This window comes from Canis lupus, chromosome 5, assembly GCF_048164855.1.
Source record: "Canis lupus baileyi chromosome 5, mCanLup2.hap1, whole genome shotgun sequence".
NCBI lineage: Eukaryota > Metazoa > Chordata > Mammalia > Carnivora > Canidae > Canis > Canis lupus.
The window spans coordinates 42,766,670-42,790,366 of record NC_132842.1 but is presented as its reverse complement, the minus strand read 5'-3'; the positions used below and the strand labels follow the sequence as shown (position 1 = coordinate 42,790,366).

General features: G+C 41.9%; 1 protein-coding gene across 1 annotated transcript; it reads left to right on the top strand.

Annotated features, from left to right (window-relative positions):
• Positions 1-254: 254 nt before the first annotated feature.
• Positions 255-8,949, top strand: SPINK1 (serine peptidase inhibitor Kazal type 1). Its single transcript, XM_072825100.1, has 4 exons — positions 255-384; positions 3,553-3,587; positions 5,305-5,411; positions 8,827-8,949. Exons 1-4 carry the CDS (start codon positions 330-332, stop codon positions 8,870-8,872), a joined length of 243 nt encoding a protein of 80 aa, XP_072681201.1. The 5' UTR covers positions 255-329; the 3' UTR covers positions 8,873-8,949.
• The last annotated feature ends 14,748 nt before the right edge of the window (positions 8,950-23,697 follow it).

The window sequence follows — 23,697 nt, the reverse complement described above, 5'->3', positions numbered from 1 at the left end:
TATAGATGAGAACACTGGGGCTCCCCATAGTCAGAGAGGAAGTTAGGGGGAGAACCAACTAACCAACCACCAGAACTTTTCTGACAGAATCTTGGCCTTGAATATTCCAGGCCTGCACTGTTTCTTTCACTTTCTTATGCAGATACATTCCCGAAACATGGGGCCAGGCTATGCTACAGAGTCAATCAGTCACCAAAGATCCATGACAAGGCAGGAGGTGGAGCCTGGGTGGCCACCCTGACTATATAACTCTTCCAGTCTCAGGGTTCTGAAGAGAAGTGGTTAGTTCAATAGTTTTCAACTGAGCTCTGGAAGCAGAACTTTCAGCTATGAAGGTAACAAGCGTCTTTCTTCTCAGTGCGTTGGCCCTGTTGAGCTTATCTGGTAGGTATCTTTGCATATTTTTCTGATTTGAACCTTTTTTTTTTTAAGATTTTATTTATTCATGAGAAACACACAGAGAGGCAGATGGGATGCCTGGGTGGCTCAACAGTTGAGCATCTGCCTTTGACTCAGGGCGTGATCCCGGGGTTCGGGATGGGGTCCCACAATGGACTCCTGCAGAGAGGCTGCTTCTCCCTTTGCCTATGTCTCTGCCTCTCTCTCTCCCTCTCATAAATAAATAAATAAAATCTTTTAAAAAGAGAGAGAGAGAGAGAGAGAGGCAGAGACAGAGGGAGAAGCGGGCTCCATGCAGGGAGCCCAATGTGGGACTCAATCCCATGACCACTCAACCGCTGAGCCACCCAGGTGGATAATGAGCAAAACTTTTTTGACTTGTTGCATTACTGAGCTCATTACATTCTAGACTTAAAGTCTAGTCCTGGACAGATCTTTTGGTCCCAATGAAATGAAGTAAGGTCAGGGACCTATTCCAAGGGATTTCTTCAAGCCCAGAAGCACTTGGCTGCTTCTCATAAAATTTAGCTACAAAGAGCTACTTCCTTACCTTGATCACCTCAGAAATTGTCAATATCAAAATTATTCTCACCAACATATCTTCCTTTGGATATTATCAGGTTAGTTCCTCTTCCCTTCAATGAACTCATCCAAAAGTACCATCCCCTACATGATGTCAGCAAGACCTGTTATTTTCTAGGGAGTGTAGCATGGCAATTTTAAGTATCTATCTGTAAATACAAGAAATGTGAATTGGACTAATAATCAGTGTAATCAGAGGGAAAGAACTCTTTGGGGACTCATGGTGAGATGTCAAAAGAGCTCCATTTTTAACATTACTTATTAGAGAAGACACATATAATTGCAGTTTTGTGTCACAAGATAAGGTTAGTGCTAGTGCTATTTCACAAATTTTCATATAAACTCTCCACATCTCCATCTATAAATTGAATTAAAGACACAGACACTTCTCACATCACTAATTATGAGATCAAAGGTCTAGTAGCCAGTTGTGAGAAGGTGGTGAGCATTCAGAAGATATCTGCTCTGTGCCTGACACATTTCAAGCAGTTCCGTGCATCACTTCTATTTTCAAAGAAATGTGTCGGAGGCGGGGCAAGACGGCAGAAGAGTAGGGTCCCCAAGTCACCTGTCCCCACCAAATTACCTAGATAACCTTCAAATCATCCTGAAAATCTACGAATTCGGCCTGAGATTTAAAGAGAGAACAGCTGAAATGCTACAGTGAGAAGAGTTTGCGCTTCTATCAAGGTAGGAAGACGGGAGGGAAAAAGAATTAAAGAAACAAAAGGCCTCCAAGGGGGAGGGGCCCCCCGCGAAGAGCCGGGCTAAGGGCGTGGTGAGAGCTACCAGGACAGGAGAGCCCCGACCCGGAGAAGCAGGAGCTGCACCAAATTTCCCAGATGGAAAGGGGCTCGCAGGGAGTTGGAGCAGGACCCCAGGAGGGCGGGGGTGCCCTCGGGCTCCTTGGGACAGTAACAGACACCTGCGCCCCGGGGAGAGCACCACACCCCGCGGCCGAGCTCCCTAAAGGGCTGCAGCGCGCACGGCGGGACCCGGAGCAGCTCGGAAGGACTCGGGCGGAGGAAGAGGCTCCGCGGAGGGGGCTGCGGGCCGGGAGCAAATCCAACAGCGCAGGCACCGGAGCACAGGGCGCCGGGACACAGCCCAGGATCCGGCCTCCCCCCGGGACAGGCAGAGACCAGGAGGGCCCAGGACAGCGAGGATGCTCCTGCCCCGAGCTGAGCAGATCAGCGGCCCCACCTGGAGCCTCCAGGCCCTGCAGACGGAGAGCTCCGGAGTTCCTTCGGGCGCTGACTCCAGGGCTCCAGAGCTGGCCCCGCCACTGCGGTTGTTCCTCCAGGGACCTCACGGGGTAAAACATCCCCCACTGAGCCCTGCACTAGGCAGGGGGCAGAGTAGCTCCCCCAAGTGCTCACACCTGAAAATCAGCACAACAGGCCCCTCCCCCAGAAGACCAGCTAGACGGAGAGGGGAAAAACAAATTATTGACCAAGCAGCACTGGAAAGTTCCAGAGGAAGTGGAGGGATTCACAGTATACAGAATCAGAGGATACTCCCCCCTTGTTTTTTGTTTTTTGATTTCTGTTTGCTGTTTGCTTTTTTTTTTTCTCCTCTTTTTTCCCTTCTTTTTTTTTTTTTTTTTTTTTTTTTTTTTTTTGCTTTTTCTTCTTTCTCTTCTCTCTTTTTCTCCTTTTCCCAATACAACTTGTTTTTGGCCACTCTGCACTGAGCAAAATGACTAGAAGGAAAACCTCACCTCAAAAGAAAGAATCAGAAACAGTCCTCTCTCCCACAGAGTTACAAAGTTTGGATTACAATTCAATGTCAGAAAGCCAATTCAGAAGCACTATTATACAGCTACTGGTGGCTTTAGAAAAAAGCATAAAGGACTCAAATGTCAACTTTCATGAAATGCCCAATTGAGATGCTTTGGTCATAATCAAATTCTGCTTCATTTTCTTGAGGCTTCAGCAGGTAGGGCATGATTAAACACCAGTGAGATGTCCTTGAGAGAAGACAGAAATAAGAAGGGGTAGAGTGGAGCATCTGGGTGGCTCAGTTGGTTGAGTGCCTGACTCTTGATTTCAGCTCAGGTCGTGATTTCACCCTGCATCAGGCTCTGTGCTCAGCAGGGAGTCTGCTTGAGGATTCTCTCCCTCTCCCTCTGTCTCTTGCCCTATTCATGCTCTCTCTCTCTCTCAAATAAATAAATAAATCTTTTAAAAAGGAGGAGGGGAAGAGAAGGGGGGGAAGATGGGGAGGGGGAGTAGGAAGAGGAGAAGGAGGAGGGGAGAAGAGGCCAGCAGAAAAAGCCACAGTCAGGATGCCTAGGTGGCTCAGTAGTTGAGCGTCTGCCTTCGGCTCAGGTTGTGATCCCCACACTGGGGATCGAGTCCTGCATCAGGCTTTCTACAGAGAGCCTGCCTATCCCTCTGCCTATGTCTCTGCCTCTCTCTGTGTCTCTCATGAATAAATAAATAAAATCTTAAAAAAAAAAAGAAAATAAAAAGTTACAGTTTTCAATGAAAGCCAAAAACTGCAAATAAGAGCAGATATGGCTTCTTTCATTTAGTTCTTGACCTCATATGTCTGATTTATGTTTTCTAGGTAACACCAGAGCCAATAACATGCTGCAGAGACAGGTAAAGACAATTTTGTACTTTTTTCTCTCTCAGGCTAGAACTGTTTGTTCCACTCAACACACAGTGAAGCTGTGACATTTCAGTTCTACCTCAAGTCAAGACAGGTGTGTGGTACTAGCAAGATTGAATCTGCTAAGTGTGCAAAGTAACAGCAGTGCCCGCACCAGAGCTTTTGCTGAAGAACAAATGCACTGACACACAGGCAGTTTCCACACAGTCATGCAATGCTTGCCGGGAAGGCATTTTGAACATTCTGAGACTATCTGGTAGGACAAGGATTTGGAGTGGAAGGATGGTATTCTGCTGAACTTCACTCCAAGCAGTCCTTCCTCCTTACAGCCAATTTGACCATGTCGGCAATAAAGTTCTCCCAATCCCCAAGGTGGAGCTCTAATTTATAACGAGCAAAAGAAAATAATAAACTGATTCTTCCTCTACAAAAATATTCTATATCTAAGTTTTCTTTTATAAGGTAAATTGCAGTGAATTTGAAGACAAGAGGAGGAAATGTCCCTCTATTCATTTATATCTAGTGATGAGACAGATGGCAAACCAAAAGGGCATGAGTAAATAAATTATTACACTAATGCTAAGGGTTATAAAGAAATTCCGGTACCATCTGGAACCTAGCCTGGTTAGATCACAGAATGAGATATATTTTGAGCCATGAAGGACAAGTGAATGTTAGCAAAATATAACTGGTGAGTAGAAGTAGTAGACTGAAGTGGTTAAAAGCCACTTCAGGACCTAGACCAACTGGGTTTGAATCCTAGATCTGGAATTACCCGTTATGTGGCCTCTGGGTGATTTAATCTCTTTGTGTTTAAGTATCTTCATTGGAAGAAGAGTATAATAAATAGTTCATAGGATAGTTGTAAAGTGTAAATAGAGTAATACGGGCAGCCACGGTGGTGCTGCGGTTTGGCGCTGCCTGTGGCCCGGGATGTGATACTGGAGACCCGGGATCGAGTCCCACATCGGCCTCACTGCGTGGCACCTGCTTCTCCCTCTGCCTGTGTCTCTGCCTCTCTCTCTCTCTCTCTCTCTCTGTGTGTGTGTGTCTCTCATAAATAAATAAATAAATAAATAAATAAATAAATAAATCTAAATAAATAAATAAATAAATAAATAGAGTAATACATGAAAGCACTTAGGAAAGTGCCTGGCCTTTGACAGCCATTCCATAACTACAGATTCTTACCGATGTCCAGGAAATAGGCTGTGTAAGGGTTCCCAGGGCAGAAAGCACCTGGTGTTGTCACATGACTAAGAGAAGGGCCACGTGATGGGATCACAGTGAGTAAGGAAGACATGCTCATGGTGTGGCTGACTTGAGAGGAACCAGCACCTGCCATCATTGTAAACTTGAACATGACCTCACTCACCTTATTTAGACCTCACACCACCACCGTGAAATAGGTGTGGAAGTGATAATATCCTTCCCATTGTGCAGATGAAGTGACTGAGGCTCAGAGACACCAGATTTGCCAATGTTTCACAACTTGTGAACAGCAGAGGCATTATGTGCAATCAGGCATTCTGATTCCAAACCTAGGATTCTCCCTCTTAGGCACTCAGTACCACTCCCTTTGTCACAGCCTTGCTTCCATCTTCAAGCTGACCAACTCCAGGGAAGTGAAAATCATTTGAGAGCCTTTGCTATAAACTCAAAGAATGTTAAGTGATGGAAAATGATTCTGTTTAATTCCATTTTTAGGCTAACTGTAACCTTAAGGTGAACGGATGTAACAAGATCTATAATCCTATCTGCGGGAGTGATGGAATTACCTATGCTAATGAATGCTTGCTATGTCTTGAAAATAAGTGAGTACAGACTTGAATTTACTTTAAAATATATTTTAAGTTAGTGGTCTTCAAGTTTTTGTATATTTTATCCCTCTAAGTTCCAATCAATAAACCAATAACATTAATCTTAGCATGAGAGAAACAAAACATCTGGTCTTTCCAAAAATAATTCTCAATCTCTTTTTCTCATTATATATCTGGTATGATTATCTACACAGATATGCATGTATTTATGTGTGTGTACTGTGATAGAAAATAATATTTATTGTGCTAAGCATCGGGCAAAGCATTGAATATCCATGAACCCCTGAGGCAGAAAATACTAAGCCCATTATACACATGAAGAATTTGAGACTGAACTTAAATAACTTGCTCAAGATCAACCAGCAGTAAGTGACAGATCTGGGTCCAAATCCTTGCTCTTTCAACTGTGCTTTAAAGTCAGATACCAAACTAAGTGTGAGATACAGAAGGAAGTCCAACATGTTTCAAGTCTGAATTTGCTTACACTCAATGATAATACAGTGTGGTGAGTGGAAATAAGAGCAAAATGCTCTGAGAGCATACGATTAAAAACAACTAATTATACCTGCTAGGATTTGGAAAAGTTTGGAGGCTTTGTCTAGGCCAGAAAGAAAGAGAAAGAGAAGCACTCCAATAAGAAGAAAAATCTGAACAAAAGGGAGAAAGGTATTAATAACATGATGCAAGATAAATGTGTTAAGGAAAAGATAGTGGAATCGAGGAGGAAAGTGGTTGAATGATTCTCTCAACTTTTAAAAAAAATCACTTGTATAACAAAAATCCATGCTTTTACAGCAAATCAGTTGATAGACTGATTTTTAAAAAGCTAATATAGCCAAAATACCTTTCAGTTTAAAAAATCACAGGAGTGCCTGGATGGCTCAGTTGCTAGAACATGTGACTCTTGATCTTGAGGTTGTGAGTTTGAGCCACATGTGGGGTGTAGAGATTACTAAAAAATAAAATCTCAAAAAAAAATCATGCTTGGTGATGGTAATGACTATTATATACTCAAACCCTCAAAAATGCAATTAATAATTATATGGATTAGGTGAGCAAAAACATACTTATGTAACATTTTCATTTATAAAGATGAGAACCAAAATATTAAGTGTTCTGCTTTGTGGTGAATTTATTTCCACACTGAAGATTTGTAAAAGGAACTCAAAAACACATGTTAATTTTCTCATGACCTATGCTGTTGACATAAAGGTCAGACATCGTATTTCCGTCCAAGGGGAAGAGAAAGCTATATAACAGCCTGGAGTTTGAGAAAATTTCCAAGTGCTAAAAGGCCCAATATTTAGATTGAAATGTTGGGAAAATATGAACATAGAGCTGAGATACTTCATTCCCTCAGCCTTTAAAACCCACCTTCCTGCTTACTTGTTCTGTTTTTTTTTCAAAAATATTTAAATACGGGAAGAACATTATTTTATTTTATTCATGAGAGACACACAGAGAGAGAGAGAGAGAGAGAGAGAGGCAGAGACATAGGCAGATGGAATATCAGGCTTCCTGCAGGGAGCCTGATGTGGGACTCCATCCCACATCCTGGGATCATGCCCTGAGCTGAAGGCAGAGGCTCAACCACTGAGCCACCCAGGCATCCCAGGAAAGAACATTTGAATGCCAGAAAATACAACTTCTCTTCTTATATTTCTCAGATAAGAAAACAGGCCTGGGTAGGTAGGTGAGTTGAGAGTCCGACTCTTGGTTTTGGCTCAGGTCATGATCTCATGGGTTGTGGGACTGAGCCCAAGTCCAGTTCATGCTAAGTGGGGAGTCTGCTTGAAGATTCTCTCCCTCTTCCCCTCCCCCTATTCTCTCTCTGTCTCTCTCAAATAAATTAATTTTTTAAATTAATTTTTAAAAAAATGTCTAGAGAGAAAATGTGGTTTTTATCTAATGTTAAATACTTGCAGTGTACCATATTTTTCTCTCTACTGCCCATTAAAAGCCCCAAACAAATACATTGCAGATGTTACTAGAGCCAAGCTATAATCCTAGTTGTTAGGTTTTGAGATGGGTAGACAAAGATTTGTACCTCCTTGATCAATATGTACTTGTCAGATACAGTCAGGAAGGACTTTTTTCTATCTCTATGTCAATTCTGTTCTATAGACCAACAGTTTCTAGTAGAACTTTCTGCAATGATGGAAACGTTCTATATCTGTGTTGTCTAGTATGGAAGCTATTAGCCTTGCCACCAGTGCTTAAAATGTGGCTAGTACAACTGAGAAACTAAATGTTTAATATTATATAACTTTAACTGATTTGAATTTAAACAGCTAAACAGAGATGGTGTCTTCTATACTAAATATCATAGCTATAGGGCAACCCAGGTTGCTCAGCGGTTTAGGGCCACCTTCAGACCAGGGCATGATCTTGGAGACTGGGGATGGAGTCCCACATCAGGCTCCCAGCATGAAGCCTGCTTCTCCCTCTGCCTGTGTCTCTGCTTCTCTCTCTCCCTCTATGTCTCTCATGAATAAATGAATATAGTATTTAAAAAAAAAGATACCATAGCTGTAAAAGGGAGGTCATTTTGTGTGCTGTGTTTAGATGTTTGTGCTATGTTTGCTACACAACTCAGACATAAATATTGTGCATGGATAATATTTATGGAACAACAAAACATTAAAAACTCTTAAAATGAAGAATCATCAAGCTCCAGATAAATCCATACATGGATATATGGAAGTCAGATGTCCTCAAGTAACAGAAAAAGAAGAATTTTTATAAACCAGTATATTCAAGGAAAGGATGGTTAAAAGAGAGAGAGAGAGCTCTGAAAAACAATCTCATGAGGCAAAATTATAGGATTTAGGAATATTTAGCTGACCAAAAGGAAAACTGATTTGGGAAAAGTGGTGTATTGGGGAACACAGAAGTTTTTTATCTGGATGGGAGGATGCTCAGAGCTAGCAGGTATCAGATAGGATATAGATATTATTTCCTTTTGTGAGATCTCACAGATATTAAACCCCAGAGTTCTAAGACAGAAGATCAGCCAATTAGCACATTCTGTAGTAAGTAGCCCAGGCACCAGCTAAGATGGAAACCTTGTGGCTAGGAAAATGATATTAGGAGCAAAAGACGCAATGATGAATTAGAGATTGATTTTGGAGGTTTACTGTAAGCCACCTTTAGTAAATCTTTAAACTCTAAAGACAGACATTTTTCCTTTCTGTTGTATCTGTAATGTATGTAAGGAATAGTGTCTGTCAATATTTGATGAATTAATGAGTAAGTGAATGAATAAATGAATGAAAGACAGGGAAATGGGAATAAATCTGAAACCTTTCTACTTTAAATAAACCTGATGTTTTTCCATTGTTTTTCTCCTATGGTCAATTTTTTTTTTTGTCAGCAAAATTTAAGCTGATTTTTTAAATCTCTTCTACAGGAAACGACAAACCTCTATCTTGGTTGAAAAATCTGGGCCTTGTTGATAACCAAGATTCTAAAATACCCTGTGGTTACTACAATGCCTAGTGGGCCTGACTGTTGAATAAAGTGCATCTAAATACTTCCTGTTGTTCTTGTATCCTTTTCCTCAAAGGCATGTTTTATTAGATTGGGATCAGGGGACTGAGACAAACTTAGAACAGACCAAATTTTACAAAACACAGCCATCCTGAAATCTTGGACAAGGTTTCCATCATGATGCTTTTTCCTTCCCCATTCCCTTTCTCACATACTGACAACTGAATACCTCAGGAAATGTGATTACAGATATTAACTCACAGGACTCAGCTGATCATGGGGACATATAACCCCACAGATAATTAAACAAGCATCAGAAGGAATACTTGGAAAACTCTCAGTCCAGAAACACACTGTTAGCTTTCATTGACTATAATAATTCCTTTAGGCTTCCTTGGGATTTAATAGAGCATCTATTGTACCCGTACTCTGTGTAGTTGACTTGGCTGTATATGAGAGCCACAGTAACTCCGTAAGGTTATCCTTATCCTGTGAGTCAACTTAGAAAAGTTAGATAACCTGACTACTAGCACCAGCAAGTAGAGTATCAAGTTAGGTTTTTAACCCAAGGTGAACTCAAAATCTAATGTTTTGTCTAAACCACAGATCACCTCAGGTGGATTATTCTTGCCTATTTCTTCTGTAGGAACTTTAGGTAACTTCTTTATATTAAAAAACCTATGTCTGGGACGCCTGGGTGGCCCAGTGGTTTGGCGCCTGCCTTGGGCCCAGGGTGTGATCCTGGAGACCTGGGATCGAGTCCCATGTCGGGCTCCCTGCATGGAGCCTGCTTCTCTCCCTCTCTGCCTGTGTCTCTGCTTCTCTCTCCGTGTGTCTCTCATGAATAAATAAATTAAATATTGTTTAAATAAATAAATAAAAATTAAAAACCTATGTACTTCAGGACAGAAAATAAGGTAGAAATAAGTCAGTATCTCAAAAGAAAAACGTACCTAACCACTAAAAAAGAGATGGAAAAGCAGCTTGAATTCCTGAGCCCTTACAAAGAATTAGCCAGGAATGGAGAGGTGGACAGAGGTCTAAGAAAATCTAAGATATATCAGGTGCATCAAAATCTGTCCCAACACGGTTGCCTGACACTCTTAGGGTTTAGGGTGATTTCTTCTGATGGTTAGACTAAGGGCTCTTGAAGTTTAAATGTGACCACTAGAGGATGCTGCAACCTCCGGAGCGACTCGGGCAAACCAGAAGCTAACAGCTCGCAGCTACCAGGCGAACAGAACCTATGGATGCAAGATGGCTTCCTGCACCTTGTGATGCCAGAGGACACCTGAAGGGCACCCTTAACACTAAAGAACTTTGCTACAGTAAACAGAAGGTAAATCACTGAATGCTAGAGAGTATGTCTAATTGAACCATTTTACAGGTCCGGAGAGAAGAGGTTTGAAGATCATAGGTAGAAGCAATACATAAACTCACACTGGTTGCCTTTAATGGTTCTGTTTGCTCGCTCTCTGACCTGTTAAAAGGTAAACAGAGGCAGCCACCGTTTCCACAGGGCCCGAGTTCCTCATTTAATATGAGGAAGTTACGGCCAACCTGGCAGTCTCCAAGCCAGGTTCTCAGGACACAAAACAAGGCGAACAAGAAGGCAACAGCTGCCCCTCGGAAGGGATCGACAACTAATGGCACCTAAAAGCAAATTCACAAGTCATAATTCTTAGATCTAATGTTGGTTTTTTGGTTTGGGGCTTCTTTTTAATTTTGTTGTTGTTTGCCTGCCAATCTGGATTCGGAAAGGAAGGGACAAAGGGAAATTTTACCTTCCTCTATGCACCAGGAGCCGCAGACAGGGATTGAGAGAGGAGAGCTTACTTTGGTTGGGAATTCTTGCCTTCGTCGTCCTCGGTCAGTTTTCCCAGTTTCCAGAACCTTCTGCAGGTTGTGGGGTGAGCGCGACGGCCCAGCGTTCTCGCCCTGGTCACCAGATGCTTCAGAGGAGGGAGCCCGTTTCCCTCCACCTCCCCGACCACGCGGGAGGCCGGGCGCCTCGAGGCGGGGAAGCCCACCTGCGGCCCAAGGTCTCACCTGTGGCCGCTGAAGCCCGAGCTCGTCTCCGCTGCCTGCACCTGCGCGAGCGGCCCGCGAGCCCGCGGTCCACCGGGCCTCGGCTCGACCCCTCGGCCGGGACCAGCCGGTGATCCAAGCGGACCCGGCCCCGCGCGAACCCAGACCCCTTCCAGGCGGCCCCGGTCCTGGATCCCGCTGGGCAAGGGAGATGCTGCGGGAGAGCCCGGGGGCCCGACGAGAGGCGGAGCGGGGCTCCCGCGGGGGACCAGGAAGCGCGGGAAGCTGCGAGCCACCTTGGGTTTCCCCTTGTGTCTCCAGAACCGTGGGAGGAGGCACTTGAGGCGCACCGCAGTTCAAGGGGCTCGTTTGGACAAAATGGGGACCAGTCGAGCCACAGCCCCCCGGGCAGGTGGAACGGGGCGGAGAGCAGCTGCGCGGCGGGAAAGAGCTTCTCAGCCCGGGCGGCGGGAACAAAGGCGCAGAGCAGGTGGGGGGGCAGCGTCTCTCAGGCAGAGCCCCGGGCTCGGGCTGTCCAGGGGCTCCTGAGATCAGGGAGTCCTGACTGGGCGGCTGAGGCCATCTCCGGGAGAGCGGAACCCTAGGTCTTGGCTTGCTGCTCTGCGGTTTGCGTAAATGACCCTATTTTGGGTCTGTTGCCTTGCTTTTAACAGACCTGTCAGAACGCATGTGGATTATTGTGTTCAGATCTGGTGGTTGCATTTTATTTTTTTTTTAAAGATTTTATTTATTTATTCATGAAACAGAGGCGCGAGGCAGACGGAGAGGCAGGCTCCCTGCGGAGAAGGCAGCCTGATAGGGACTTCCAGGACCCTGGGATCAGGACCTGAGCTGAAGGCAGCCCCTCAACGGACGGAGCCATCCAGGCATCCCTGGTGGTTACATTTTAAAAGACATATTTGCAAGTGGAAGTATAGAAGACAGAGACTACCAGGATTAATAAGAATTTGAAATTTTGTCCTCCAATAAATGCTTGAAAGAAGTAGGAAAATTTGGTCTGAAGAAAGGAAAGTCCTTATGTATCTGGTAGGTCTTTTCACACCATTTAAGAGAGAGTTAACACCATAAAAACAGCAGAATCTTCCTTTTTCATTGTTGTATTATAAGCTGGAGGACCGTAACATCTAGGAGGTGCTCAATTAATATTACATAAAAGAAAAGTTATAAACATGTTCTGGTTGCCCTAAAAGGAGAATTTAGACTAAATGAGGATTAAAGGAAGCTGATTTGGGCTCAGCAGGAAAGCATATAGTAGGATGGTTAAGATGGGATCCTTTGTTTTCTGGTGCTTGGGCTGGCATCCAGTTTTCCCACCATATAACCACATGCCCTAGGAGAAGCCAGAACATTCCCTCATCTCTAATATGGGATGAATAATAATAGTTTCCCAACAATTAGCACCATATCTGCCACACAGTAAGTGCTTAAGAATTATCAGCTGTTTATTATTGTTATTATTATTATTCATCTTGTGACCCTTTGAACTCACTAAAAAGGTCTCTTGGTGCATTAACATTTCCCTGATAGGAGGAATTTTGCTTCTTCATGTAACAGTTCATTGCATTATTGAATTATCAGTGGTTTTATGGAAGAGATTCCTCTGCTGGGTACAAGATAGCACTAAAATCTCTCTGCTTTTAACTATAAAAAATTCTTAGAATTATAAATGACACCCCTCCAAATAGGAACATGACTGACAACAGGTTTTATGGATGGAGTTTTATGCATGGGTTTGTGGTCCCTGCTGTGAGATCTCCATCCCAGGATAAAACTAAGAACTGTGGCCCTCATTAAAAGCAGAAACACAACTACAGGTAAACTCTAAGAATGCATGGTCACAGGGCCAATAGATTTCTGAACAGTTTCCTTTACGGTGAAGCTAGCAGAAGGGAATAGTATATAAAAAAATTTTTTATCTCATTAGAGAAGTACACTTGAAATGAAACATTAAAAAAAATTGTATGAACCTCCTAAGAAAGAACCTCCTCCTTTCTTAGGAGGTTCATTCCAAGTTAAAATGGAAATTGTAACTTTATTTCCATTTCTTTGACCCAATTTATCCCCTATAAACCATACTTTAACCCAAAGAGGTAAAAATATAGTTGATTTGCATAATACAGGAGGGAATTACATAAAAAGATAAAGGCTCTTACTTTTCAATGCCTTAGCACTGCCAACAATTTCCTTTGTTTTTTTTTCCCCCATTGTTTAAGCGGTAGCTAACTTTGAGCTCAAAATGTGGAATATATAGAAAATAAAATGATATTTAGGAAAAAGGAATAACATAAATCTGCTTTTCAACAAATCAGTATTTTCTAAAAAGTCACAAATGACAAACAAATAAGGCTGGTTGGAGATCAAAGCAAAAGACATTTAGTTGAGTGGCATGCTGTTTGCGCTCTTGCCTTTTTCAGGCACCCGGGATCACGCCCTGAGAAAAAGGCAGATGCTCAACTGCTGAGCCACCCAGGCGTCCCATAAAATAAAATAAATACAATTGGGGGGGGGAGGCTTTTCACTATTCCCGGCTGACAAGCAAAAGAAATAAGAGAAAGTTGGGGATTAGGAGTCACCAGGGCAAGACTTGTGTTAGAAACAGAAAAGTAAACACAAAAAGAAAACAGCAGGAAAAGTGAGAAAAAACACATACCTGTGAAAGTTAGAGGGGAAAAAAGTAGCAAGAGCCATGCATACTATAAAAAAAATTTAGACATAAGCACCTGAATAGAAAAAGAATGAGAAATAGAAGAATAGAGAAAATTTAGTTAAGTGAATGTGTAATTTTGGTTTTTTTGTTTGTTTTTTTAAAGATTTTATTTATTTATTCATGAGAGACACGGAGACAGAGAGAGAGGCAGAGACACAGGCAAAGGGAGAAGCAGGCTCCATGTAGGCAGCCCGACGTGGGACTCGATCCCAGGTCTCCAGGATCACACCCCGGGCTGAAGGTGGCACTAAACCGCTAAGCCACAGGGGCTGCCCTGAATGTGTAATTTTGTAGTGAATGTGGATCTTGAAGGCCAGTGCCTTATTATATTTTGAACTGTTCATGTTGAATTTCAGCCTTTTGAAGCTCCTTTATTTACTGAAATGAATTATATGTGTTTTTCTTTAAAACTTACAGCTGTTTGAAATAAAAATTTGGGGGGGTTCTGGAGACTTTTAAAACCTTCAAAAAACGACTTAATAGAAATTAATCCTCAAACCTTAAAGATGTTGCATCAAGTGAAAGTTAATAAAGAATAATAAAGATGGGACGCCTGGGTGGCTCAGCGGTTGGGCGTCTGCCTTCCAGCCCAGGGCGTGATCCTGGAGTCCCCGGATCGAGTCCCACGTCGGGCTCGCTGCATGGAGCCTGCTTCTCCCTCTGCCTGTGTCTCTGCCTCTCTCTGTGTCTCTCATGAATAAATAAATAAAATCTTTAAAAATAGTAATAAAGATAATAAGAGCTAGCCTGTATTGAGTAATTCTACATGCCAATGCCCACACAAAATGCTTCCCATGAATTCATTCTCCTGTTGAATCCTCACTATGAACTCTTAGATCCTCATTTTAGGAGTGAGAAAACGAAGATTCTAACTGACTCAGGGTAAGAATTACTCAAAATGCACAGCTTCTTGGCTTCTCTGTCAGGTTTACCTGTCTATCCATCTCTCACTACTTGCTGCCCACTGTGTCTTCTGTAACAGCAGCTATAGCTTTTCCTTCTTTAAAAATTACTACTCCAGGCTTTGTGAACCTGCCATTCTCTCTGACCTCTGCATTACTTCTCTGACAGAGTTGTTCTCATTGTTTTACCTCTCCATGATTCACACACACACACACACACACACACACAAACCATTCCCACACTCCATTTGTCTAATTTTTTCAGGGCTTATCAGAATGCAAGTATCACCTCCTCTGAGGACTCGTTCTTAAATTCCTATAACTCCTATTTTGTGGCCTGGCTTTTTGCTCCTTTTATGTGCTTGCCCATTTCTGAAATGTCTAAGAACTCTTCTGCTGCAGAAGCCCTGGACTCCCCAGAGTTTTCTAACTTCTCCTTTCTTGGCTTCCTAGGCATCCCAAACACTCTTAGGTATTGAAGGGGGTCACTAAATATGTTTCAGAGCTAAACACTATTTCCCCTTCCCCCAGTCCATGCTCACCAGAAAACCTCTGGTATCTAGCTGAGCTACAAAGTGAGGGCCAACAAAATTTTTCATGGAACTTGGACAATGGAATACCTCCTAAAGCACACTCTCTCAAATCCAGCCTCTTAGGAATTGCCGTCACCTAGCCCAGCATTACTTCTAATATGGTTTAATGTACTTGACTAGATGCTATACCTATCCAGAGTTTTTCAGCCTATCTCCCCTCCAACATGCCTTGCAGTCTGTCCACTATAAAATGCTAAGCCTTCTTGAACCAGTGATTGCCTCCAAACCACAAAAACAGTTACTCTTCAATGAAAAAGCTGAAGTGGCTACACCTTGTCTACTAAAGAAAGTTCTGCTTTAGCTTAGTGGTTACAAGCCCTGGGAATATAAAACCACATGTGTTTTTGCCTTCATTCTAGACATTTTCCCCACTAAATTGCCTTTCTGCCCTTTTTTTTTTAACCTGTCACTTTTACCTGCTTAATAAACATCACACACAAGTGCTATCACTTAAGCGAGTGGTTCTCAAACTTAAGATCCTTTCAAGTCTTCCTGGAGAACTTCTTTACAATTTCAGTGGCCATGCCTCACTTTTCAGATATTTGATATCAGCTGACTTGGGATGGAGCCCCATGACTTGTCATCAAACTCAGTTCAGTTGTTAAGTCTCAATTAAATGTTTCTCAAAGTGTTCTCTATCTTTTTTAAGATGTTATTTTTAAAGTAACCTCTACACCCATCATGAAGCTCCAACTCACTACCTGGAGATCCAGAGTCACACACTTCACTGACTGAGCCAGCTAGACACTCCTCAAAATGTTCTCTTCTAAATTCCTATAATAATGTTTTGATTCCTCTCTTACTGTAACTGCAGTTAACCTTGAAATATAAGAAAGTGTGTTCATGCTTTGTTTTTTTTTAAAGATTTTATTTATTTATTCATGAAGGACACACACAGAGAGACACAGAGAGAGAGAGAGAGAGGCAGAGACACAGGCGGAGGGAGAAGCAGGATCCATGCGGGGAGCCTGATGTGGAACAGGATCCCAGGTCTCCAGGATCATGCCCAGGGCTGAAGGCGGTGCTAAACCGCTGAGCCACCCAGGCTACCCCTGTTTGCTTGTTTTTTTTTTTTTTTTGAGAAAAAGAGAGAGTATGCCCATGTGTGCACCCATGTGCATGCATGAGCAGGAAGAAAGGCAGAGGGAGGGGGAGAGAGAGAACCTTAAGTAGGCTCCATGCCCAGTGCACCCAACTCGTGGCTCAATCTCACAACCCTCAGGTCTTATGACCTGAGCTGAAATCAAGAGGTCGACACATAACCTACTAAGCCACCTAGGCACCCTTCCTTCTATTTTTATTGACTCTCAAATGCCTTCAACTGAAGATATTTATCATACCAACTCTGGAATTCCTAGTGGAATTCCCTAAAATCGAACCACATGTTTAAAGAATTTAATAGGGATGCCTGGGTGGCTCAGCGGTTTGGTGTTCATATGTATTTATTTGAGGAGTTAAGACTAACCAGAAAATTTTCTAATTAGTTACATGTGGAATAAAGGATATTCATCACTATAATGTGATTAGGCAAAAATGTAAAATTTTCTCCAGTCTACTTCCTTAAACTGAATGGGACTTTGGTATTGTCTTCCCAACACCTCTTACCTTCATAAGCCTCAGGTGAATAACGTATGTGCTTTTTGCCTCTGCTCTCAGCGAAGGAAAGACAAGAGAGGAAAAAGGCAAGGGCTGGAGATCCCTGGGTGGCTCAGTGGTTTGGTGCTTACCTTTGGCCCAGGTTGTGATCCTGGAGTCCCGGGATCGAGTCCCACATTGGGCTCCCTGCATGAAGCCTGCTTGTCTCTCTGCTTCTCTCTCATGAGTAAATCTTAAAGAAAAAAAAAAAAAAAAAAAGGCAAGGCAAGGGGTAGTTAGTAGCTGAAGAGATAGGAGTATTTTGTAGAAGGATCTTTCTTAACCTCCATAACACCAGGAAGTTGGTATTGATTAGAAAATGGGACTTATGGGCAGTCCGGGTTGCTCAGCGGTTTAGCGCCGCATTCAGTCCAGGGCCTGATCCTGGAGGCCTGGGATTGAATCCCATGTCAGGCTCCCTGAATGGAGCCTGCTTCTCCCTCTGCACCAACCCCCCTCTCTGTGTGTCTCTCATGAATAAATAAATAAAATATTTAAAAAAAAAAAGAAAATGGGACTTAAAATGGAGCCCATTTCTTTGCCTCATATTATGACATGTGACTGGTAATACCAATGAAACTATCAACATTTTAATATATTGTCAAAATGCTCTGATTTTGTCAGTGTTTTTTTTTGTTGTTGTTGTTGATAAAGTATATGGTATTGACAGTAATGTTCGGGCACTATTTTTACATCGTCTTCCTTCATTCTTCCTCTTTCGGAACTTAGAAAATAGGCCTTCCTACTCATATCTCTACTCTTATTATGCTCTAACTTGCTAAGTAGATCAAATTCATTTTTCATCGCGAGTAGGTATTCACTGTCATCCCTAATAAGCGGCCCACTCTTCCCAACCCCTTGGGGACCAGCCCATTCCTTTCATTCTCTTTCAGTGACTCAACCATCCCCTTGTCATCATCTTATAACCTGGGATTCACACTGCCTTGTCCTGTAGTAGTATGTCCCTCTTATAAGGACACTCTTTCTTCCTAATCTCTCCCTCCCCCTTATGTCATTAGGTCATAGGTTATACCTACACCTTTAAAAATCTTACCTACGTAAGACCTTTTGGTCCATATTTCAGGTGAGAAGAAATTTCCTAATGCCAAAGGATAGCAGAATGAGAATGTCTAACTATTTGACTCCCATGACACCATGCTTACTTCCTCCAAACATTAAATATTATCTCTTAATGTGCACTACGGTAAAAGAGATCAGTTAATCTCTACATGTACCATGCATTTTTGGTAGACAGGAAATAGCTCCCACAGATTGGTAGCAAAAGTGTTCATATGTATTTATTTGAGGTTCAGATTCTTAAAAAATTAATTTGAAAGCACTATTAATTATTTTTATTTTAAAAACAAAGTTTTCATCTCTGAGTTTTCTCAGTTAACGGACAATAAACATTCCAGTTTTTACATTAAAAAGAATTCCCTCTGAGCAGCCCCGGTGGCGCAGCGGTTTAGCGCCGCCTGCAGCTCAGGGCGTGATCCTGGAGACCGCGGATCGAGTCCCACATCGGGCTTCCTGCATGGAGCCCACTTCTCCCTCTGCCTGTCTCCCCACCCACCCCCGAATGAATAAATAAATAAATCTTTAAAAATAATAAAAAGAAAAAGAAAAAGAATTCCTTCAAATTCAAAGATGGTAGGAACCAGTGGCCTTCAGGATAAAATGAGAGCTTTTACTTTCTCATATACCTGCTGGGATTCAACCTTTGCCTAAGTGCTAATTTAAACTGCAGTAACCCTGCCCTTTCTCTCTCATACCTTAAATCTACTTCTATTAATCTATAAACGTTTTTCTTCTGCTCATTCACTACACCTCTTCCCTCCATCAGTACTTTATTATTGTATGGATGGAGGAAGTGGGTCAGTACCCTTTTGTTATACTCTGGTGGCCTTGTGTGCACACCACTTCTATAGCATGCCTCATGTTTTAATTATCTGTTTGTATGATCTGTATCTCTCATTATATTAAAGTTCCTTAAGGACAGAGAACATGTCTTATCCATATCTTTGTCTTCAGGAGGCTCAATAAATGCCTATTAACCTGAGCTTTCCTAAATAACTCTTACTATTATAGTCTCCACAGACCTACAAATCTGTAAATTGAAATGAAATCGTATTTTTTTAGACTGAAAACAAATTCCAGTTAAATGCAAGGGATAGACGGATTCTGTTATTCCAGATATATTGTGGTGATAAAATATGCACATAAAATTTATTAATTAAAAATCATTTTTTATATTTTCTTGGTTCCTTCCTAAAATGATGTGAACTTATTTTAAGTTGACAGTAACTCTGTAGTCAGGTTAAAGCTGCCTCTGGTTGTATGAATGAAAATCACTCCTTGGCTCAACATCGTGGATTTCACCAGGCATGATCTTGCTAACTCTACTGTTGAAAATCCACTCTCCTGTAGAAGTTGATGCTGAGTCCCTGTAATAACATTATTCCAGAGGGGAACAGTCTGCTATCTGGTGGCAAGTTGGTCTCATTTAACCCCTTCTCTAAGAGAAGGGGAAATGATTTGTCCTCATTAGAAGACGTAGATATTCTGAGACCAGATTTCTCATACCTGCATGAAGTGTGCCTCTATAGGTACCACTTTGAATGCTTTATTTGGCATCTTAATATTCCACGTAACATTGCTGCTGTATTTGTTTCCTATTGTTGCTGTAATACATTACCGCACACTAAAGGCTTAAAACAGCACACATGTATTCTCTTACCATTCTGGAGGTCTTGGTTGGATTGGTCCCTTCTGGAGTCTCCGAAAGGAGAATCTGTTAACTTTGCCTTTTTCAACATTTAGTGGCCCGTTTGCATTATTAGCTTTATGACTACTTTTTCCATTTTTGAAGTATATCACTCCAATCTTTTCTTCCCTCATTACATCACCTCTCCTCTCCTATACTATTATGTCCCTCTTATAAGGATACCTGTGGTCACATCATTAGAACCACCCAGAAAACCTAGGATAAGCACCCTATTTTAAGATCTGTAACTTAATTACACGAGTAAAATTCCTTTTGCCATATAATGTAAGACATTAATAAGTTCCAGGGATTAGTAGGTACATATCTTGGGGTACCATTATTTAGCCTACTACAGCTACCAATAAATTTATCCATGGGAAATAAAGTGTGTCATTGGGGCCACATTCATGAAATTCATGTATTCTTCTGACATATTTCATTACCTAGAAAACACTCAGTCCTGTAGATCATCACAGGACTTTCTGAGGACTTAGTTATGGTACTTCTTAATAGATAATTCCCTCCAAAGTTATGATGCTTTCCTTAAAGATATGATATATACTTTGAACCAGCAGTCAAAATACGTTGTTTCAATCATAACCAGAATAGTTGCCTTTGGAAAGTAAGGGACAAAAGTATGTTAATGACCAACTTAGATAATTTTGGTTTTTCTCTCCCAATGAATTTAAACTGTGATTTTATTTTTTTAAGTTTTAATTTCCAAGGACAGTATTTCCACCACATTACATAATGGTTTCACTGAACTGGAAGATTAGACTGTCACCTGGCCATTTGAGGATTGTCATGTCACCGAGACAACAAACAAACAAGGTCATTGTTCTCTGTTATTAAGGGAAAGCAGTATGCTACTCCGCATTGAGGACAGGGTGGATTATGTCTAGACCCCAAGGGATTCCCCAGGGTGCCTCTCATTTCTTCTAAGTTCAGTAACACAGTTAATGGAAAACTTCAGCAACCCAACAAAAAAGATGACCAAGAACTTCAAGAACTGGGGTTTGAATTATCCCACCGGGTAAAGAATCAGCCTCCCTAGGCTCCTTCATGAGACTGCTGCTGATCACAGGCATAATCCAACAAAATGTCATGAGCCTGGAGGATTCTTGGATGAGCTACTCCTTCTGTTCAATAGATAAAATGCTGAACATCCTAGGACAGGAGAAAAGGCCACTGTCCACGGAAAAAGAAACCACAGCCATCAAAGAAAACAAGGTCTAGGGATGGAGGATTGATGCCAATAAACCCCCTGCCTTCTAGGTAGACAACAGTGAGGACAAGGCTTCTTAGACATCGGAGGAGAGAAAGCTATAAGGCATGAGGAAACATACCTAGGCCTCAGGGCAAGCTGTCTGCAAGGAAAAGATTGTCACTGTTCTCAAAGATATCCCTGTGCTAGATTTCTCACTTGTTTCATGCCCCTACTACCAAATCCTACCCCAATGTAACTGATGCCCTTCTCTCATTTCTACCTTCCTCTGATTGTGCCTTTGTTTTTACTATGTGTAGCTAGAGTTCTCTTGCAAGACAGTGAAGCAAATCATCCCTACCAATTGTATCTATGAGAATTGAAAGGGGTATTTTGCTCTCCTAATGAGGAAGGAGGCTTATTAATTATTTCAGAAAGCTAGACAGAGTTTTCCTCTCAGACATTCAAATAGTCAATGGCCAGAGGTTATTTACCTGATATAAAATACTTTCACCCAAGCGTAACTGAGATGGTATCAGTGATATAAGTCTTAAAAGAGAGAAGAGGTACAATCTGGCCTATTTTGAGGAATTTGTGTGAAATACTCTGAGTGTCACTGAAGCAGGCAGAGACCAAGTCTGGGACAGAGAACAAGGTTCCCTAACACTCAGACAGCATCTGCTTTCTTAGGACAACACTGTCTGAAAGTCATTTTCAGGTGGTAGACAAGGAAGTAAGGAAAAATTTGACACTGTAACAGGGTCCTTTCAGCAAGGAGAAAGTCTGTGCTTTGGTCCTAGAAAAGGAAATTGTGAGCTTCCCTAGAATGGACGGAAAGAGAAAGCAGGAGCAGATAACCCTACCCTCTCCACTCTGACCTACACATCCTTGAGACTCTGGTATTGTCTGACATGAAGTCTCTCTTAAAACCCAGAAAACCCATGTGGGAAGACTTGGTGCTCTTTATGATGCCCACCATGGCCCTGATGCCAGGCATTGAGGTAACATATAATTATCCACCCATCCTTTCAGAATGAAGTATATTTCAGAGGTCACTTGTTTTTCTTCCCTGAAAAGGAAAACAAAGGGTTAGGCGACAGAAATATTTGCCTGTATCTTCTTGGACTTCTGATTTCTCCCCTTTGAGAGTCACCAAATCACCACCTGTCTAATTCCCCTTGGAAATGAAGGAGTAGAGAGGTGTGTATACTTTAGTTTCTCCCCCTGATGCCTCTACATCCCAGAAACCCGGTAAACATACTTCAAGATAATCATTTGAAATTAGCTTTGAGTGGGCAAAGTTTGCTAGGATGAGTTGTTCCTCCTGAATGGGGAAAGAACACTTTACACGTGAGAGAAGGAAAACCACAGGTGTAAGGGGTGTTGAGGACGAGATTGGCCAGAGAGTGTAAGGTAAGGGACAGAGCAAAACTAAGTCAAACATTAGAGTAAGATTTCTCAGGGCTCAGATCATATCAATATTATACCCATAAGACGGTCCATTTTAGTGTTCCCCTCCCTCCATTCCAACTAAACTCTCTAATTCTCTTTGCCAAGTCTCTGGTTAACCTTGGCACTCACCTGACCCAGCTTGTAAATCTTATCTTACCTGTTTAACCTGCTGTTTTCTCAGCGTTTCTGGCTGGATATATCTTTTGCCCCAGGCAGGCTAGGTGTAGAACAAGTTCATCTGTCTCCCCAGATCAACTTAATTTAAATGGGTACATCCTCTTTGCTGCAAACAAGAAGATTTTTTATTGATGTTTCAGGAAAACAGGAATGGAGTCACTTCCCCTAAGGTAGACTGCTGCATTTCTTTACTCAAAGCCCCAGGTTTGCATTTTACCATATGTAATCAAAGGAATCTATATTCAATATGTGCTATGTCTCTCAGTATGGAGTCAAAGGAAAATTTTTTTTTAGCTTTTTTATTTTGGAAATTATATTTGCCTGAAATAAGAAAGAGCTATTTAACTGGCCTCTTTTATTTTCATATTAATACTAGACTGCAAATGAATCAATTTTCAATATAAAAACTGGTATTTTAAAAAGTCATTAGATAGGAGTGCCTGGGTGACTCGGTTGAGCATCTGCCTTTGGCTCCAGTCATAATCCCAGGGTCCTGGGATGGAGCTTCACACCAGGCTCTCTGCTCAGCTGGGAGCCTGCCTCTCTCTCTCTCTCTCTCTCTCTCTCTCTCTCCCCCTGTCAAATAACTAAAAAAAATATTTTTTTAAGTCATTAGGTAAATACAAAATCACTAACTTTCAGCACTTACACCAAGAGTGATTCATATATTGCAGCATATGAGAAGTTTTAAAATCAGAAATACCGATTCTCAGGCCTAAAAGACTATTATAAATATGAGCAGGAAATTCTGACTAAAAGACTTCTTTCTAGGGGTGCCTGGGTGGCTCAGTCACTTACATGTCTGCCTTTAGCTCCGGTCATGATCCCAGGGTCCTGGAATGGAGCCCACATCAGGTTCCCTGCACAGTGAGGAACCTGCTTCTCCCTCTCCCTCTGATTCTCCCCGCAACTTATGTGCTTGCCCCCTCTCATTCTTTCTCTCTCTAATAAATAAATAAAATATTTTTTTAAAAAAAGACTTCTTTCTACACGTAAAAAACACAGCATGTTCTATATGATTATCTGGATCTTGCAGTAAACCTGCCCACATGGTTACCTTGTTTTTGCTATGTCTGCTTACCTTGACTTTCTGATTGGTCTTACTCTCACTGTCCTTTTTATGGAGGCTACTTTCCTAAATGCCTAATTTCAGGGAACTCTCTCCCATTCCAGAGAACGTACTCCTGATGCTCTTTACTATACCATACCTGAGGTATTATTTCCTTTTAGCAAGGATGGGCAGCAATGCCCAAGCAGTGAGATTTGTGAAGGGAAGGATAGAAAAGGCCGAGTCTGGCTGTTTTTAAA

What these genes read in the sequence shown, in the direction of transcription:
- SPINK1 (XM_072825100.1), top strand. Translation starts at nt 330, where the DNA reads ATGAAGGTAACAAGCGTCTTTCTTCTCAGTGCGTTGGCCCTGTTGAGC. An exon ending in GGCCCTGTTGAGCTTATCTG is followed by an intron (nt 385 to 3,552) that starts GTAGGTATCTTT and finishes TATGTTTTCTAG; the next exon opens with GTAACACCAGAGCCAATAAC. An exon ending in ATAACATGCTGCAGAGACAG is followed by an intron (nt 3,588 to 5,304) that starts GTAAAGACAATT and finishes TTCCATTTTTAG; the next exon opens with GCTAACTGTAACCTTAAGGT.